The sequence below is a fragment of the Osmia bicornis genome, chromosome 14 (assembly GCF_907164935.1).
Source record: "Osmia bicornis bicornis chromosome 14, iOsmBic2.1, whole genome shotgun sequence".
Lineage (NCBI taxonomy): Eukaryota > Metazoa > Arthropoda > Insecta > Hymenoptera > Megachilidae > Osmia > Osmia bicornis.
Genome location: NC_060229.1, coordinates 6,105,784 through 6,125,361, shown reverse-complemented (window position 1 = coordinate 6,125,361; position 19,578 = coordinate 6,105,784). Strand labels below are relative to the sequence as shown.

The 19,578-nt window shown below is 42.1% G+C and overlaps 3 protein-coding genes across 16 annotated transcripts in view; 1 reads left to right on the top strand and 2 right to left on the bottom strand.

The window, feature by feature from the left end:
• The window catches only part of LOC114876837, a 40,757-nt gene extending 27,717 nt beyond the window's left edge, over window positions 1-13,040 (bottom strand). For 2 of the 9 annotated variants that reach the window (XM_029188699.2, XM_029188700.2), the window contains exons 1-6: window positions 12,591-13,040; window positions 9,328-10,175; window positions 9,127-9,269; window positions 8,193-8,328; window positions 7,887-8,121; window positions 7,504-7,607 (exon numbers count right to left, since the gene is read on the bottom strand). In XM_029188699.2, the coding sequence (XP_029044532.2) occupies window positions 7,504-7,607; window positions 7,887-8,121; window positions 8,193-8,328; window positions 9,127-9,269; window positions 9,328-9,509 (800 nt within the window). In that variant the 5' untranslated portion in view covers window positions 9,510-10,175; window positions 12,591-13,040. Of the gene's footprint in view, window positions 1-7,503; window positions 7,608-7,886; window positions 8,122-8,192; window positions 8,329-9,126; window positions 9,270-9,327; window positions 10,176-11,391; window positions 11,506-12,590 lie in introns of those variants that run through there. The other 7 variants (XM_029188690.2, XM_029188698.2, XM_029188693.2 and 4 more) reach the window with 6 other exon arrangements.
• Window positions 3,460-6,458, top strand: LOC114876838 (prolyl 3-hydroxylase OGFOD1). Of its 3 annotated transcripts, none has more exons than XM_029188703.2 (2): window positions 3,460-3,842; window positions 3,963-6,458. In XM_029188703.2, the coding sequence occupies exon 2, from the start codon at window positions 4,469-4,471 to the stop codon at window positions 6,311-6,313; it is 1,845 nt and encodes a 614-aa protein (XP_029044536.1). In that variant the 5' UTR covers window positions 3,460-3,842; window positions 3,963-4,468; the 3' UTR covers window positions 6,314-6,458. The 3 variants fall into 3 exon arrangements, with proteins under 3 accessions (XP_029044536.1, XP_029044537.1, XP_029044538.1); XM_029188704.2 differs by having other exon boundaries at window positions 3,460-3,856; XM_029188705.2 differs by having other exon boundaries at window positions 3,460-3,872.
• Window positions 13,041-13,808: 768 nt separating the features above from the next.
• Window positions 13,809-19,578, bottom strand: part of LOC114876825 (serine/threonine-protein kinase 26) — a 100,796-nt gene continuing 95,026 nt past the window's right edge. For all 4 annotated transcript variants that reach the window (XM_029188669.2, XM_029188671.2, XM_029188670.2 and 1 more), the window contains 4 exons: window positions 19,241-19,523; window positions 18,750-19,121; window positions 18,383-18,612; window positions 13,809-17,649 (listed from right to left, as the gene is read on the bottom strand). In XM_029188669.2, the coding sequence (XP_029044502.1) occupies window positions 17,640-17,649; window positions 18,383-18,612; window positions 18,750-19,121; window positions 19,241-19,523 (895 nt within the window). In that variant the 3' untranslated portion in view covers window positions 13,809-17,639. The remainder of the gene's footprint in view (window positions 17,650-18,382; window positions 18,613-18,749; window positions 19,122-19,240; window positions 19,524-19,578) is intronic.

Genomic DNA, 19,578 nt, shown 5'->3' with positions numbered 1-19,578 from the left:
TCATAAGCAAAAATTGTTCGTTTTAATGAATAGTATCTTTTTATACTAAAACAAGTAATTATTTAACACTAGAATTACCAACGTTTGATGCACATTTATTTTTAAGTTGAAAATAATGTAGATTACTAAAATTACTAAATTATAAAATTTATAATTTAAAATAAAAAACTGGAAACCAGTCATTTTGACCTCTTTGGTAGTTCTAATATTAAACAATTACAAAACGTTATGAACAAAAATATTTAAAAACAATTACTTGTTTTAACATCAAAAAATACTTTTGCTTAGGAAGTTTTTCGATATCTCTAATGATTTCATAGAAAAAGAAATAAACACGTAAAACAGCCTAAGTTTTAACACTTTGATTGCCACGTTAGAACCATTGAAAATTCCATTAAGTATTACTTTTGTCTTCACAAATCTTATGTATATTATCTTCACATATTCACATATCTAATACAAGTATATCCAATTAAATAAGTCAAAGAATTCCTAATTAATATGAATGATGGATTTCTATTGAAATTCAAGCGTCACGTGGTGCTCAAAGTGTTAAAGGCGATTTTCACCTCCTTAGACTAAAAATGGGTAGCAAACGAAAACAACATTTCAACCATGAGCGGTCAAATGACTATTTTAAAAAAGACATATTTCTTAATACAGAGAGAAGATTATGAACTAGATAGTGAACAAGAAAAATGAATATTAAAAAATGCATTGTACGTATAATATAAGAAAAGTCGTGAAATTAAACAGTGAAATTTTAAACAAAATTTTAAAAACGATCATTTGACTGCGTGTGATAGGTTTAGTGTTAATCAGGAGGGCACCCCCTACATATTCCCAAAGTTTCATAATTCATAATTTCTTGAATTGTCAGACGCAGATTGGTGCTCTACTTTTTCAAATCCACAGTGAAATTCACTCGTGCGATCGAGTCTACGCAACAATGGTGAATGCCGACGAGAGAGCACCGGCAAAAGTGGAGTATAGGAAGTAAAAAGAAGGACGAATCTCGCATGACGATTGGCGAAACAATCGGATTTCTTTTCGCGAATGTCGCGTTTCCATTGATCGCCGTTGCTGGAATGGAATCGAGTGCCGGAGAAAAGAGGAAACGAGCGAGGATTTATTCGAGCGTGTCTCGGTTCCACGTCCTTAGAAAACCATCACCGTCAACCTCGATGGTTTCGAGAATATGCAAAAGTATGCTAAGAAATTGCAGATTTCTCAAGATTTTATGGTTATTGCTCCACTTCCCTTTCAATTAAATGTCGGTGCTGTGGGAACCGAATATGCTAAGATATTCCGAGCGAGAAGAGTGAGCGATTAAACCAGGCTGACTGAATTAATTCGGTTTCAGGGAAATAAGAACAGTCTTACGGGGTCGATAACAGGAATTTAACACCATACACGACTATGTAACAGGTTCAACGTGAGAATAATTGCACCGGTCACGCGACTGTTATAAACACCGCGGCCCGTTTACGTGCGTTAGAAAATATCCGAGTTTTACCATGCGAAACTCGCGGGGGAATCTCGACGGAAAAATAAATTGCTCGCTCGTGGATAGATCATTCCTTTTCGCGTCGATGAAACGCGTAACGGTTTGCCCCTCTACGCCAGGTGTCTTGCTGTGTTTTCAACCGTCACATAACTCCCGGAATGTAAACGTTCCGATCTTAATTAAATTTTCAATCTTAACGGATCGCGTTTCTTGCGAATGCGACTGATGGTTTATTAGGGAAATAGCGATAAAAGACGTTTACACGGCAACATTAACGAACGTACTTCGAGTCGAACAGTACACTTAATGCCAGGAACCGACAGGCTTACTGGCTCGAGTGGCGTAATTGTTGAACGAGCCACTTGGCATCTCGTCGAAGGTATTCCTTCCATCGAAGAAGGAAAAAAAGGGGAATGACCTACCTCATCGCGATCGGAGCCACTCGAAACTTCCACGATTCTGTGTTCGATTGAATGACCAGTTACACGGCTGTAAAACATGCGGCAACTGTCACGTACGCGACCCAGACGCGCATTACTTAAGTATTTCTTACAATTAGTGTCACCGAGTAGATATTTTTCTTTTTTATTAAATACACTGAGGTGACCCCTTTTTCGAATGTTTTCTATCAGCCTCGTATTTGGTCGATCGTTACCGGGTATGGAAACACGGCAGTTGATAGAAAACAAAGTATGACGTATAGGAGAAACGCAGTTCCCTTGGTAGATCGATAGTGTCACTTATAGTTGTTTCACGTAATCGCGTGAAATTCATTTAAAATCTCGTCCAGCTGACGTGTAACGCAAGAATTCCACCTGACTCACCTCTCTCGTTCTCCAGAAAGCACGCAGGATTTCAAAATTCGAAAGCACCTTCACGCCATAATCGTCGCAGTGGGACACCAAGAGTCCGGGTTCAAGGCCAAACCGTAGTGAATCGAGAAATAAACGGGGAACGTATCGATGCGATGGTAAATGACAGTCGTACGTGGGTTTGGTCGAGGAGAAGATTTCTAAAGACACTCGAAAGAGACAGCACTCCGAAACGGTTTCACTAAACGACCCCGGCGCAACGTGCTTCTCCCGACACAAACAAAAGATGACTGAGGGAGACCGGAGTATCCCGACCGCCTGTTTACCACGCCGATTTTTCCGCAACACCCCACCCAGACGTTATCGAGCCTATCGGTGAACGACAAGCAGGCAACGTGCGTTTGCGGGATAAAAGGATCGTGTGTTGACAGCTCGCGTGGGATAAAAAATTCGGAAAGGACGTAACATGTCACGCTGTGTTGTATGTGGGTTAACATCGAAGTGTCGTTACTCACGTATGCGTGCGCTGCTCTGTTGCTCGCTTCCAGGATTGCCAGCTACTAATTCACACAAGGATTTCACGGTAATTGAACATTCGTCGTGACGATATCACACTTTGTACAATTTAATGGTCAGGGTGTGCCCCGAATTTCCATGCGACCAACGGCATCCGTCAAACGTGAACTACTGCCGCCATCTTGACACGGCCGACTACCACGATGCACCGCGGCGAATCGAGAAACTATCGAACGACCGCCCGGTCGATTTAAAATGCTTAGATTCTGTGCCACGTAATCCTGCGCTTTTTCTTTTTAGATAAATGTAAATATTTGTTAGCTATATCGTTTATGTGCTATTTTACGTTAAAAATAGAAAAGAGTAAGTGTTATTCTGTATGAATTCAACCGCTGGTATTGATTTTTTCAAGTGAATTACATGCTTTTTGAAGATTTTGATAATATCCGTAGAAATAGTTACACAATGTTACGTAACTTTTTCAGAACTGTACATACAATATTAGAATTAATAATAACAAATGCTTTATAACAGATGTATAGTTATATAATGTTTCATAAACTCAATGAAGTTTTGATAAAATAAAAAAGGAAAGAAATCGCAAAGCCGGCATTTTTTATTTTTCCCCCAATACCTTGTCGTATTTAATGACAGTCTGCAAAATTAACCAAATTCTAGTATTCCTTATTGATAGGATTATTTTCGCTTCAGGTATATCGTGAATTTATTAGCAAACAAATTTTGTAGCAAAAATTGGAGCAGTCATTTCGTACCAAGGATTGTGGAAAATTGTAAAGGTTAAAAGTTTTTCTTTAGATCGAAGAAGGTTAAGTACGAACGTGCAAAAGATAAAGAGGTCTGGGTTCGCGAATAATTTGCGACGTCCCTGGCTTCGATCGAATCAACGTTTTCGCCAGCGATAGTAGCAGTTCCTGGGCAGAATGCAACTGCGTTGTGACGGAACGGCAGACCTAATTCGCTAAATTTGGACACACATGTAAATTCCGGTACGTAGTGACCGGTGAGTGATAGCATACGTTCGTTATCCATTTATTTCATGAATCAACGCAATCACGAAATGGAGGAGCAGAATTCTATTAATCGATGTTTCAACCGACTGCTTTCAGAACACGTGTGGGTCGAGCAACCACGTGGGCCGCATGTATCGAAAAACAAGTGCTGCATCTTCTGGTGAGTGCAGTTAGATGAACTGTGATATTTCTACTATCGGCACGAAATGTTTGGAAAACATGAAACGTCCGTTTTATGAATAAAAAGTTATCTAGTAAAGCCATTGTCAACAGTCGAATGTGCGAATAAGTTGTTGCGAAAACGATAACCTTTGAGAATGATACTTTGAGAAACATGAACATTAAAAGTAATTAATTAATTTATATTAGTTCCAAAGCTTCAATCTATTGAACAAAGAATATGTACGTATGGATCAAAATATGTACGAATACATATCCTTCTGTTAGATGAAATAAAAAAAAAAATGAAATGTGATATAGCTTAAATTAATCAAAGACATGTATTGTTGATGCAAAGACAAAAGTTATACACCAGAAGACTGATAGTTTAAGAGAATATAATTAGGAGCTTTTATCGATTGACATAAGGAAGGTACAAAATTATGGCTCAAGTGGAACCGAAGGAGAAGAAACTTAAACACTCTATCATCTCAGATTTCATGTATTCCACTGACTTTCAACGATTATTCTCTGAACACTGGTGCAATCTTAAGGAGACAAAGATGAACAACCTTGAGATTATAACGAAACCCTTTAGAATATGTAAAATTACCAATTTCCTTTCTAACGAAGAATTTATGGATGAGATAAAGAATGAATTGTTGGATGTTAAGAGTAGAAGAAACAGTATAGATCTCTATCAGTTCGAGCAAACCAATGATCTTGTTAACGTTGACGGAGAAAACTTAAAGCTGTTATATAAAACTTTTCAAACAGATCTAGCCTTATGGATCGAAAGAAACACCAAGATAGAGCTTAACAAAATAATAACTATGTCTAGTTCTTGTTACTATGACACAGACTATTTGCTCTGCCATGATGATGACATGGATGACCGTAGGATTGCTTTCATCTTGTATCTTTCAAAAAATTGGACACGGGAAGATGGAGGAACTTTGGATCTATTCGACACGGATGACAATGGGCTGCCCAGGAACATTGTAAAATCATTGATTCCAGAATACAATTCCGTTGTATTTTTTGAAGTTACAGATAATTCTTATCATCAAGTAGCAGAAGTAACTTCGCCGGATAAATCACGTTGGTCGATTAACGGTTGGTTTCATGGACCTCTCAGGCAAACCAATAGGCCGCCAAGGCCAGAAATTGTACCGAATTATATAGAACCGATAAACACCGAAATAGATTTAAACGATTGGGTAACGAAATGCTATCTAACTCAGAATATCATGAAGGAAGTTAATCAAAATGTGGAACAAGAATCGTTCGCATTTCTCTCCGGTTTTATGAAAGTAGATATTTATGAAAAACTTGTTACAGAGGTGAGCTCGGATACCATCGTTTGGCAAAAAGTCGGCCCGGCGGATATTCGCAATTACGAGGTTGCGGACGAGAACAGTTTCCCAGAACTGTTGAAGAGCTTTTACAATTTGTTCAAATCGGTTTCTATGTGTCGATTGTTAAAAAACTACACTGAATTGGATCTTATACCAGAGAAAAATGGCACGAGCCCTAAGATAGCTATAGAACTCCAAAGGTGGTCGAAAGGATGTTACACGATAATATACGATAAATCTGCGGTGAACGAATCGGAAGCTGGTAACGCTGCGTGCACGGCGCAAGGCGGAGAAATGCAGGGAACTGCATTGGGCTCGGGCGAGAAGACTAGTAAAGAATGCGATGAAAAACCGATGCATAGCAACGTGGACAAAACCGTGGAGTTAGATTGTAATTCGCCGGTAGGCAACAAGGAAGAGGAGGATTATATGTTGAAGAAGATATTAAAAGCGAAATGTTTTCAGCTAACTGATAAAGATTTATTACGAAAGCCCTCTTTGTCGAATATCGACAATTCCTCTCTGTTGGAGAGGTACACCGATTCCGACGATTCAGACATCGGCGATTCATCTCTCTTGGAGAGGTACACCGATTCCGACGAGTCAGACATCGGCGATTACTTATCGGATCCAAACGATCGTTCGTTGGAACGTTCCGATCCAGAAGAGGATGCAGCCGACTCGAACGTTGCTGACTCTGGTAGCCTGGATGTGATATTACAATTCCATACGAATCACGTGCCCGAAGAGCACACTATAGATTACGTAGATCCCAAAGAGCAGGATGCTGCACTGATTCACATACCACCGAAGGATAATCACCTTTGCATCGTGTACAAGGTACTGAGTACTTGTCGCTTTCACAAGTATGTGAATCATTACTGTACAGATTACTTTTACAATCTGATTTGTACATATTACGAACAGTAATTCCATATTCGCGACGCTTGCCGTCTCGGATGTTCAACGAGTTGACAATTGTATACTGATCCGCAGACTAAAGAAGCGTTCGTTTTAAATGAAATTGTGTATCATAGTATTCGTCCTAATAAAATTGTCAGTATTTATCGTCGGATATTCGTCGTTCTTCATTCATTACCCATTCGAATTCATTATTTTAACACGTTGACTGCCATGGTATGTAACAGAAGAAGCCAACTACAGTAAAACCTCGTTTATCGGAGATATTGTGGGGAGGAGGTCCCTCGGATAACACGGAAGAGATAAAAAATTCGAAAATTTCAATTGTTTTTTATGTATTTGAAATGATAGAATGAAATATAATCACAAAAGATCGCAAAATACAGCACGTACAGCATAGGCATAGCGGTTTCATCCGTTTTATCCGAGCATACACCTTAATTAATGCGGAGTACTCGGATCAGTCCGTTGTCTCGGATAACACGGAGGCTCGGTTGATCGAAGGCCGCATAAACGAGGTTTTACTAGAGGTGTGCGAGTACTCGTAATTTACAAGCCGAGCTGAACTCGCTTCGATTGTTCGAGCCGAGTCGGGAGCTTGAATTTGCCGAGCTACTCGAAATCGACGAACTGTTTGATATAAAAGCGAGCTACTCGAAAAAATCGAACTACTCGAATATTCGAGCCCTTGTGAAACTTCGATTTACGAGGGCTCGAATATTCGAGTAGCTCGGCAAATTCAAGCGATCGGCTCGGCTAGACCGACCGATCATTGTTCGACTCGAATAAATCGAGTACTCGCACACCTCTAGGTTTTACTGTACGAGTCAATTCGTGCACAAAGTTGCGGGATAACTCGTAGTTGGCATCCTAAGCAATAACGCAAACTACGAATTATGGTGTAGTTGGCAGTGAACCGTGTTAATAAATTAGGAAACTTGCGAGGGTACGTAAACGGGTGTTATTAATTAGGATAACTCGTGCTACCTAAGAGAACTAAGATGGAGATTAAGACCACAGTGCAAAGAACAATGTCAATCATTTATTGGCCGTGATACATCTATCGTTTACTTATCGAGCTATCGTTAGGTGCTGTTAGGGCTCATGCAGGGATTAGATCAATTCTTATTCGTACAGTGCAAAAGCGATCAAAAATCCCTCGTTCCAGAAAATGAAACAATGAAAAATGAAAAGCTTACGATTCGATGGCGTTATTACACTCGTTATCGGGTGGTTGCACTTGTATCCTGGGCTGCGAGGAGCCTTGTCGTTCCTTGTCATCCTTAACGACCTTCGCCGTCACCTAACACGTAAAGTATCTCGATAGACATCATTGCTAGACGTAAGAAAAAAAGAGATCGCATTGTCCTAGAATGATCGGTAAGACAAAGTTTCGTTCGAAGCGGAAACCATTAAACGGACACGCCTTCGATTTACCTTCGTTCCACACGACTTCAAGCAACCATCGGGCTATTCTTGAACGTTCGATTACTTTTTAATTGCTCGAGGTACAATGCACAATCGATCGCGTGCTACGAAAATAGATGCAAAATGAGAGACATTTTCAGTATCCTTTAATCACCTGAGAATTGGTAGGAATCCCAGCCATTCGTTTCTTCAGCTCGTTCAGCTGCAGTTCTCTCTGGAAACTCGCGTCGCTCTCCTGCGAATCCTCCCGCAAACCATCGTTGATCGACTCCGAGGAGTACTCGACTTGAACCCATGGACAGATCGTCGGGGAAGATTGCAAGGAACCTTTGCTTCCTGGTCGGGAGAGTCGAGGAGAAAGTCGTCGTAGCAGCGAAATCAGTTTCGACCTAAAGCGAGAGAATTCTGAATTCCCGATAAAGTGTTGCATTACCAATCGACTTGACGAATAAGGGAATACTTTGTGCTGGGTGTTTGCAGGTGATCTCTGCTTCTCGAAAGTTGTTCCGCGCTACGAGTCGTGTCTCGCCAATGCAACTTGTTGACGGACCTTCCTACCCTCCAGTCCAGGCTACTGCTTTGTCGGGATTGAAGGCCTGAAAGCAGTTTGAAATGCAGCTCGTGTATTTCTAACGCTGCGACACGTTAACGGTACAATTTCAGACCAGTTTAATCTTAATCCTTTCAGTGCAATGGACGCATATGTATGTGCGTCCAGCGAATATGTTCAAAAATAACTTTCTTGAATTATTTAATTTGGCGTATAGGAATTACAATTATTAATTAGCTGCGTTAGTTCACATTAGCAAAAATAGTATTCCGTTTTCAACAATTGCAACCGCTAGACGCGTGCTGTCCATGTGGATTGCTTCCGCCAGGAGTTAGCCCTTAATTTAAGGGTTAATTTAACCCTTTGAGTGTTGAATACTCCTAGCGCTTGCGATTGTTGGGGATGGAATACTTTTAATATGTAATTTAACCCTTTGAGGGGCAGTGATACATATTTGTACCACCTTTCTAATTAATTTGCAGATTGAGTACGTTTTAGACTCTTGGGGTTCCAAGTTATATAAATGTGTTTAATTATAATTAGCTGTAAACAATTAAAACACAAAAAACTCTCTTTTCAGAATAAATTCGGTTATTCTTGAACGAAAAGTCCTACAGCTCTGAAAATTTTTGTGTATTCAAGGTGTCCCAGAAAGAGTGTTAGTCCTTTAATAACATATATTTTTTCAGAATTTTTCGCATGCCAGTTTTCTCAAAATAAACTGTTAAATTTTGCAATTCTGACCTCAGGCTCGTAATCAGTGACCCCGAAAATCTTTAGATAACTGATTTCAATAATTTGTTCGGAAGAAAAATGTGCCCCTCAAAGGGTTAAATTTTGATACCTTGCTCGTTCACTGTCTGACTAACTCTCCAGTCTAAGGAGCCGCTACTTCTATTCACGCTATAAATGTTATCACAGGATTTCGTCGCAAGATACGTCGCGTGGTGGCGACGTCTGAGCAGTTTCGAGACTGGTCCCAGGTTTCTGGAAAGAAAAATAATTATGTCAGCGACGATCGCGAGAATCGATGTAAGCAACATACCTTTTAAATTTCCGTGACTGCTCGATAGGCGGTTTACCGTCGCAAACAACCATTTTGACTTCCGGTTCCGGGCAGCACGTGCCCACGCGAATGTGACCGCTCCGTACGCCGTCGAGGGACCGGAAGTTGGGGCGCTCGTTCGAAGGCACGCGGACGATTTCGATTTTCGGCCTTCCCTCCATCGCGTCTCCTTTATTCTACTTCAACGAGCGGGTTCTCGTAAAAATAGTATAAAAATTAAGTTTCTTTTAGACGGTTCTATCAAAAGATATGTGTCCCGGGTCGCGTCGGATTCCAGCTTTCTCACATGAATCACGATCTTCGACGTCGTTCTTAAAATAGTCGCGGAATCTTCCCGAGCTACTTCTGCTAAAATTCTTCTCTCCGCCGTGGCACGTCATAACGGTTGATTCTTCAAAGCGTTCGGCACACGCGTTACCGGCAATCACGTATCTCGCCCGATTCATCGGAGCACGTGCCGATCGCACGGAAACACCGTCCCGCTTCTTCCTCGCGAGCTCTTCAGGAATCGTCTCCATTCATATCGCTGGAATCGAGACACGCTTCCTATCCGAATGGCTTGTTGAATGAAACTTGGCACACGCGCGTCTCCTCAAAATATTACAGAATAAAAGCGTTTACAAATATATAGATACGATTCTTCACGCGATGCACAGTTTTTCGTCGAGAGTTATTAGCACTTGACGCGTTCAAAGGGAACCTGTTCCCTGTTGCCACTGCTTAGAAGCATTTTTTCTCCTCGTTTTCTACCCGTTCGCAGTTTCTGCACTTCTGCTGCCCGTGTCTGTGGTTTCACTCGGGTCAAACTGTAAATCGGCCACAATTTCCTACGTAGACAGCCACAATAAGGATGAATTTTCTCTATCGCGACGCATTACGTTGTTCAATGGTTAGTTTCAAACGGCGATTGCGCAATGGGCAATTATGATTAGGAGGACAATAACTCTACTTGAACGAGCATTTAGATAATCGTTCCGAATGTTCCGAGCGTACGATTGTTTAGAAAGAGTTAAAAGAGAAGAATGTTTTCTTAGTTTCAAAGGATCGCCTTACAAAGGACAACGCCGATTTTGATGCCCTTTGAGTATGATATAGAACTCAAAAAAATATTTGACACGTATTTTTTTTATCGGCCATGCTGAAGGGTTGAAAAAATGACAAAAATAGATTATTTCTCAATATATTTTTTAAACAAATAAATTTATCAAAAAGGTGGCTAGATAGAAAAATTTGCTGTTCAAAAACACACAAATTCCATTTTGAATTTTTCGCCTACACCTAATAGTTCCTGAGATATTCAAGAATATGTTTTGCAACCCCAACTTTGAGGGCTATTTTGCACCCCTTCAGCATGGACGATTGCCGATAAAAAGAAATACGTGTCAAATATTTTTTTGAGTTCTATATCATACTCAAAGGGCATCAAAATCGGCGTGTGTCCTTTTTCTCTTTCTTTTTTTGTTTGATAATGGAGGGGAAAACACTTTTACGTACGCGTGAGTGCTCCGCCTTGTCGCACTATTCGGCTAAGAGATCGCTTTACTTCGACGTTAGAATAACGCGTTTTCGAGCCTATTGTGAGGGTCGAGAATCGTATTTCGCGGGTTAGAAGAGCGTAAAGAAACGGGTTCGTCCGTTCCATTCGAAAAACGAACGATCAGAAGTGTATAAAGTTTCCTCCATCGACTGGTCGCATTTCCCGATGCGAGAACTGTCATTGAAAAGCCGGGCGACTTTCCAACGGATGCGCTCGAGAGCTTTCGATGCAACGAAACGCGGCAGCGGTATGGCAATTAGATCGTTAATTAATTGCAACGATACGAGAGCTTACATCGAAACATTGTGTACAGATTTCCATAATTGCATGTAGCGTTGCCGTTTTGCGTTCCGAGACGCGACTTCCAATTAGGAAAGAAAGTACGGAATAATAATTCCGGAATAACTTCGACTAACGATTTGGTTAACAAACTTTCCTGAACTTATTACGAAACACGTAGTCCGGATCTACGAATGAATCCGTGTCGCCTGATATCTTTGTTTTACCTTCTTCGCTGTCGAAACTGGATACAGACAGAAGAAACTGGAGTGTCACAAGAAAAGAAACTCAGCTAACTGTGGATAATTATTCCAGCGTGAAATAAAAGACACGAGTAAGTAGGATTCTTGAAGAATACCTTGGTTTTAACGCTTTTCGCAACCACCGTTCCAGCGAGACCGCTGACGAATCAATAGCCAAGAAGCACGAACGAGGTGAGAAGAGGGAAAAAAAGAACCTCGCTAAGCCCCGTGTTATCGTCCTCTGTTTTGAAGCGTATTCGCGCGGTGTAACGTCCGCGCTCTGCGGCCCGCGGAGATTCACTGCCGGCTTTGACGCGTACCTCGTCGCGCTTTACGCGCGCACACAGAAGCCTCGTGGGGCACAAAAGGCTGCATTACACATCGCTGGCTTTTTGGAGCGGTAAGAGTAAAAAAAAAAAGCAATTAAAACGTGGACACGTAGGGGTGTCGCGTAACCGATGCGCGAGTGGAAAGGGGGTGGATCCCATGGGCGCCAAAGTAGGTCAAAAATGTAGAGCAATATTTTTCAGAGAAATTTTGTTCACAGTGGAACAAATAACGCGCAGGTTTCTCGAGTTCAGTGTAACATAAATGGATTACATTGGAACTTAAGCTCCTTCAAGTCGAACTTTGCTTTCTTCCGGCAAGCTGGATTATTTTCTAAAGAGGGTATAACACCCTTCGTAGGAAGGCTAGTTGCCCAATAGTGTAACACCAGACTGGTGTGCGAGTACTCGTAATTTACAAGTACTGTTCGAGCCGAGTTCGATCGCTTGAATTTGCCGAGCTACTCGAATTTCGAGTAGTTCGATTTTTTCGAGTAGCTCGCTTTTATATCAAACAGTTCGTCGATTTCGAGTGGCTCGGCAAATTCAAGCGATCGACTCGGCTCGACCGACCGATCATTGTTCGACTCGAAATTCGAGTACTCGCACACCTCTAACACCAGTGTTTCGCCGGGAACTCGCGAGCACGTGCGCGCTGGAAGCGTAGAAGCGCGCGGTGGCCTCGTGGGGAGGTAATCAATCGACAGGTACTCTATACTTAAGCAACGCGTGTCGGAAAGTGTCCCGATCGTTCGGGAACAGCGAAGAGCCTATTTGGCAGCGTGTTTGCCTAGGGACCAGCGTAACGCCGCGAAGCTTGCAAGCCCTACGAAGCCCGGCGGAGGCGGTGATACGTACTACTTGAAAATAGCAACGACACACTTGGTCGTCTGGTGTGCTGACATCGAACGTCGCCAGATTGGCGGTGCGTAGCAGGGTTGGAGACTTGCCAGGACTCGAGGACTCGCCTTGGTCGTTCGACCGGGCGTCTCTTCGTTTCTTGCCACTCGAATTCGTCGACTGGGCGTCGTCACCCTCCTCGTGTTTATTCCGCGAGACGAAACTTAAACCACCCTGATGTCGTAATAAGCCCGTGGCAGTGAAGAACACACGAACACGCGGGAACTTTCTCTCGAAAGTGGCCACTTTTTCGAACTCGTACAGGACGGAGGATATGGAGGGAGAGACAGAGAGGGAGCGAGGGAGAGACAGGGGTTCCCTTCGAACCCTCTGCTCGCCGGCTCTCCCGCCCTTCACTGGTCGATCGCGACCACCCGCGGGATGCTGTCGACTACTGCATCGGGATACCTCGAGGAAGTCCCTCTATTCCCGATTTCTCCCCCCGCGTCCTACCTCCTCGCACCTTGCCAACGGACCTGCGCTTTCCACCACTGCTCTCTCGCCTTTTGGCAATCGCGGACAGACTCCTCTACCCGCTGACTTTTATCGACCGCGCGCGATAAGGGGGTTCTGCGCTTCGATTCCAAAGCACACTAGGTTCATTTTCTTCCCTTTTCTCCATAATAATTGATTTTTTCTAATCAATTGCTCTCGTTAATCAGGTGCTTTATTTCTTCACAGATTTCTCTCCATAATTTCATTTTAAATATAGCTCCTGCTTCGAAGTTGAAAAACAAAATTCCAATCAGAGGATAGGAGAAATCGATAACAAGCTGGAGCTGAAGAATTTGTTGACTGTTATTATAGGTGTGTCACACGTGGGCTACCGTGTGTATTGTTTCAACAAAATACAATTACTCACTGTTGCATCGAGCGTCCATTCCTCTTGGCAAATAATTCTGAGAGATTCTTGAATGAAAATTTATTCGTGAATGACGCACCAGTGCATCGTTTCCCTCAGAAGGCAGTCTTGGCGAAGGCGTGTTCAGTCTGGTCATTCCTAGAATTTGCAATTCACTCGCATACGTTACACGTCCACGTCTTCCGTTGTTTGCTAGTCAACGATGAAAATAACTAATCGATTTTCATATTTACAATCCCTCGCAGAAATATATGTTCTATCGATGTAGAAATAAAAAACGCGGTGCGAGAAAACGTAACAGATAATCATCGATGTTTCATGATTTATTTAATCTTTATTTCGTATTTGTACACGCCCTCAGCATGCCACATACAATCAATATAATACAGTCCAATGCAGCCAAGGTAGAAGTAAAATACAAAAAATATATATATATGTATTTATATATATATTTATATTCTACGTCGATAGTTAATGTTATTGTTACCACGATTTTATAACGCTGAATATATTATTGGATAATAGCTAAGAATATAATACAAAGAAGAGTGCTTGGGTTACAGTAGGACACGTAATTCGGATTGAACGTGGTGCAGATCGCCTTTCAATAGAAACGATCGCGATCTTTCTCCGATTCTCATTCTGTATCGTCGTGTATGCAAATTGATCAAATATAAAACGAAACTCGAAATCACAGCTCTTAAACGATTTACACAAGGAAGATAAGCTTGAACGATCGATCTTTCGTAAATATTCGATAAAAGCATGGTTCACGTAAAAAACAAAAATATACTCTTTTTCGTAAACGTATGGCTATGGAACGAAAGGTAAAAGAAACATGTTCGACTTGGTTCTTTCTACGAGCGTGCACAAATTCAGAGAGGAACTCTCTTGAGAACGTTTCGAATTTTTATCGGACACCGTCTAAATATTAACATTCGTCAAATCTTGATTAATGGAACTAGAACGCGCTATTTAATTTATTGCTGTCGAAAGCGATCAACGCGTTGACTTGGAATAATTATCTTTACGATAGTCAACGTGTTAAACGAGAACAAAAGGTCTAATATTTGCGAAGAATATGAATGTCCGTGGTGAACCACCCCTTTGAGAATTTCCATGATGGACCGACCGTTATCCGTCCGTCTGGACACAAGAGATCGACCGCTACGCCCCGGAAATTAACCCCTTGGCGCGACATAACATTTTTAATTTTTAGGAAAAGAATATTGCCAGGATGCGTCAAGGGGTTAAAACACGCTCGCATACACAGCCATACGTTCGACACGCGATCGAGATAGTGTTCGAGCGGACGAGAAAGAAATCGAAGCAGCACTCGTTCGATTCCAGAAAGTTAAAACGATCCAGACGATCGAAAGGTTCGACGCGCGTTTATCAACCGTATCGGCGTGGTCGTTCGTTGCTAGGATCGGAAGAAGAGATACGGGAAGATAATTCGTTGAAAATTGTTTCGAGTTTTCTGAGTTCTTTATTATTTAGAGCGTAGCCGGTAAGCGTTTATGGCAGCTTTTCATGAGGATGACTCGTGGGAGGGGTGGCGGGGTGGGGTGTAGCGACCGTCGTAAAAAGTCATCGAAAAGAAAACCTAAACCAACGGTGAAACAACAAATAAAGAGTTGAATAAATTCGTAATATTAACAGTAAGACAAGTGTAGCGATATTAACTAAGGTAATTCAACTAAAGAATAGTAAAGATCCTCCTACGATATTGTTCCCTTCCGTCTCTTCGTTCCTTCACGGTTTAGGAATAAAAAGAAAGGAAAAGAACGGGAACAATTCGATAAAGAAAAAAAGAGAAGAAAACAAAAGGGAGTGGTAAAAAGCGGAGATCAGAGGTGTTCACGTTCTAACAATTAATATCGTTCATCGTCGCCGGCAATGTTAATATAATAATAATAATAAGAATAATAATAATGATAATAATAATAATCGCAGGAGTTCATACGGTTCTCTCCCATTGACCGTCTCGCTGACTGGAATAAAACGCAACTACGTAACATGTATTTGCGTGCTTACGATAGTTAGGTCTCTCTGTCACCTCTCTGTTCGTTTCAGCACGATTTCCTGTTAATTAATACTAATCTTCTCGTTACAACTTTTTACGTTAACTTCCACCCTCGCGCAACGCTAAACGCTTTTATTTTTCGTTCTCTTCTCTTTCTCACTCTTTTACACACACACGCGTTCCCTTGCTCTCTCTCACTTGCATTCTATCACCCTCTTACAATTTCTTCGTTTCAATCCGGAAGGATGGCACACGAACGGACGTTATCGTTCGCGATCATCCAGCTTGTATCCGTTGAGATTATTTTTAATTTCTCTGCTTTCTATCTTTCCTCACGAAGAATTTCTTCGTACCTCTTTCTCTCTCTCTCTCTCTTTCTATATATATAATATATACTTTATAAAATACATTAGTTTACAAACAACGTGGATTAAGTGCCGACGTCTCGCGGGAGTTATCACAGCTCAGGCTCGATCGTGGAACGGCTCGACGAAGAACTCTACCCGGGCGAAACTAGTGGAAGAACACCCTGTTCACGGGGTGAAAGAAGTGAAAACAAAAGCATAAATTCTCCGTTTGATTCGCGCGCTACCACTCGCTCGAATAGAATACCGCTTACCGCTATGTTTTCTTAATCGAACTCGCGTCTGACAATGAATTTCCACCCTTCGCGCACTCTGCTTCGTTGAGACGGAAATGGACAAGAAATATCAGCCAAAGGGGTAGTTTTAAGTTGGATGAAACTTTGCAGGCTTTCAGATCAGACGAAACTAAGAGTTAACTATTTTATATTGATGGAGATTCAACTTTAAGAGGGTGAAATTATACTTTGAATAACGTGTTTTTGCCTGTTCTACAAGCCTGCGAATTTTTCATAAAAATCGGGAGAGGTCAATTAGCTGATGTTCCTTGTTAATGGTAGAAAGTGTAGGGTAAAAGAGGATCGCGTTACGGAGCTGCGCAACCGACTGGCAGAGACGTCGATCGTTAGAACAATAAGACTATCTTATCGTGCTACATACATATTTACAAAGCCTCCGGATCGTGGAGGCGCTGCTCTTCTTCCTTTCTCGATTCTCCATCGGATCCGAAACGTGCACTAACGCCAGGAAGCAACAGGAAGGCGTTCGTTTAAACAGCAGTTCTCCTCTGCCTCTGCTAATTCAACTTTCTCCCCCTCCGTTCAGTTATAAACCGCTTAAATAAATATTGTCCGACTTTACAGTCCGTTCAAAGCGTTTCGTTTTTCGAACACTTAAAAAGGAATCAACGCGAGATAGAAACGATTAAGACATTCTAGTGATATGGGTGATAGTGCATGTTCCGGATGTATCTACAACGAGGCAAGATGATACCTTCAACGATTAACCCCCCCTCCCCCCTTTTTTTTCTTGTTATACACCAGAGACACGTTTGTTGAAATCTACGCTACATCATCTTTCGCTGTTTGAGGTTGCGTCGAACACCGAACACGAAGAACGTACGAAGAATCCTGAACGGGTGGTTGCACGATTTGTAAAAATATTTCTCAACTATCTCCTACATTTTCTTTGCTTTTTCCTCTTAATTTTTTTCAAATACTAATCTTTAACGATCGAGGATAGGTGGGGGACTAATATTCTTTTTTTCTTTTATATAACGGTAACTGTAGTCCTCGTACGAGGACAATTGGATGGTATAATTTCATATTTTTTTTTTTTCATTTTCTTTTTCTTTATACTGCGATAGATAAATCTCTAAGTTTCTCTGGTTAAAATGGAAAATTCGTTCGTTCGTATTTTGGAACGAGGTAATTTTTAAAACAAAGCTTCGTGTTGCAACTAATCCACGAATACTTTGCATCGAATTCGAAAGAAACGAAGACGGAATAAAGAACGCTCTATGACGAGTTCGGCTGCCTTAGTTTAGCCTACGCTGGACCAAAGATAAAGAAAAATGTCCGGGTCGTTGCGGCGACGTTCTTCTTCTACTTCTCCTCTCACGTTCGGAGTTGGCAATCGTCAACAACGTACCGGCTCGTACGGAATAATAACTCTGTTAAACGAGATATAACGGATCGTTACAACGTCAGGATGTTTTCGGACCACAATCTCTTGCGAACCCTCGCCCTCTCGCGTCCCTACGTATCCCTGAAAAAAAGTACAATTCTCATACTTCAGTCAAGTTGCATTTAACCTTCCGTCGAAGTGCAATGACTGATTAACAGTGGCGGCTCGCGTATAGGCACTGTGGAACTGCAGCACCCCCTATTTCCATTTGATATTGTCGATAACATTTAATATGAGTCCTTTTTTCTTTAATTCTTTCTTTATACTTGTACAATATATAATCCTTAAGTTTAATGTCAGTAGCCAACTCTCAGTTTATTGTGCGCTTCACAGTTTCAGCATGCGCATGCGCACATAGAAAGCTGCGCGCGAGGCTGCGCAGGAGAGAGAGCCGCTCCCGCAGTGCCGATTTTTTAAAACAAAGGCTAAACATTTTCTGGAGCAGCATCCCTACTAATTTTAGCATGAGCCGACACTGCACATTAATTTGTTAAATCTTTCATAGTTAAACATAGAATTTATTGGCAAAACATGCTCGGCAATTTCAGAGTCTATGGTGTATTATGTTTTCATTAACCGAACCCTCTCTACAATATTGTATTAAATTACCAATAACCTCTGTTGCAGAGTACCTCGATTGAATTTCATGAAAGAACAATACACGAACCTCCCTCTGCTCCATTGTTTGCTATAACTGACAACCAGCCATTTTCTATTTAGAAAGTCGATGCGAACTTTTGTATAATCATACCTGTCTGATCGATTGCGTTCGACGAAAGGTTAACGTCGATATTTCTTAGACCAGAATGGTTACCTTAGGATTACTTTTTCCATCAGCATAGACAAACGGCCATCCGAGTGATTGGCAGGAAGTAAAGACTTGAGGAGTTCCCTGATAAGGGTCTCCGTCATTCCAGGTGAAGCGCGTTCCGCTGTTTCAAAGGCGCTGCGTAGTTCCTCTATCGTGGATCCGCCATTCTTGCCTATACCACTTCCGCCCTCGCCGTTATTGTCTCTTGCCGAATATTGATGCTTCCGTTGAAGCTGCGATACAATAGACAGAAGGGAATGAATTTCGTCCAAGAACCGTGCGATCCAGACATCCGAGTAACGTTGGTGATCGAATTCGAAACCGGTGGTTCAGCGATTTTCAAGATTCTTAGCTAGAGAAAAGAATTTACCTCGGCAAGGAGAGGTAAAAGGACACCGGAAAAAGCTGCGCTTCGAGGATGCTTCAGTTCCTGGGAGCTCCTCGGTCTCTGTTTCTCTTCACCAGGCCTATGGTCTGCCATAGGTACGACAGGTACATCCCGTTTCCCGCTCCTTGTCTTCTCTCTCGAACTGAACTCTCTGTCCCTACCCCTATCCCTATCCCTCTCCCTTTCCCTGTCCCGTCCTTCCCTGTCCCTTTCTCTGTCTCTGCTGTCTCTGGTGTCTCGCGTGTCCTTCAATTCCCTCAACGAGGGATCCCGATCGAAGTCCCGGTAATCGCGATCCTCTCGTTTCTCTCGCGTGTCTACGGGCGGTGGTGGCGCGGCCTCGTGTGGCCGGGACTGAAAAACGAGAATAAACATTTCAGCGATATTGAAAATAAAACAACCCCCTCCGAATGGAATTGTTTCGAAAATATTTATTCTACTTTGACCCACATTGCGGGACACGGAAGACTCACCGGCGTGTGTTTCGCTTGACCATCGCGAACAGAGTCCCTCGACTCGCTCCTGTAATGATTCAACGTGGAATCCTTTGGCGGAGATCTCGAGGCTCCGTTGGCGTGCGGCTTAGTTTGCTGATTGTGATTCGAGGACCTGTGGTTCGGCGTGTGTGTTAAGGTTAACGAGGCTGGTTGCTCGTCCAACGGTAGCATGGGTACCACGGATCCTTTGACACCGTGTGGACCTTTCACGGTCATTATCCATGGTTCGTCCATGTCGCTATCCTGCTTCGACTCTTCCCTGTAACAACATCACAGGACATGTTTCCATCCATCTAATCCGTTTACCTTCGGGA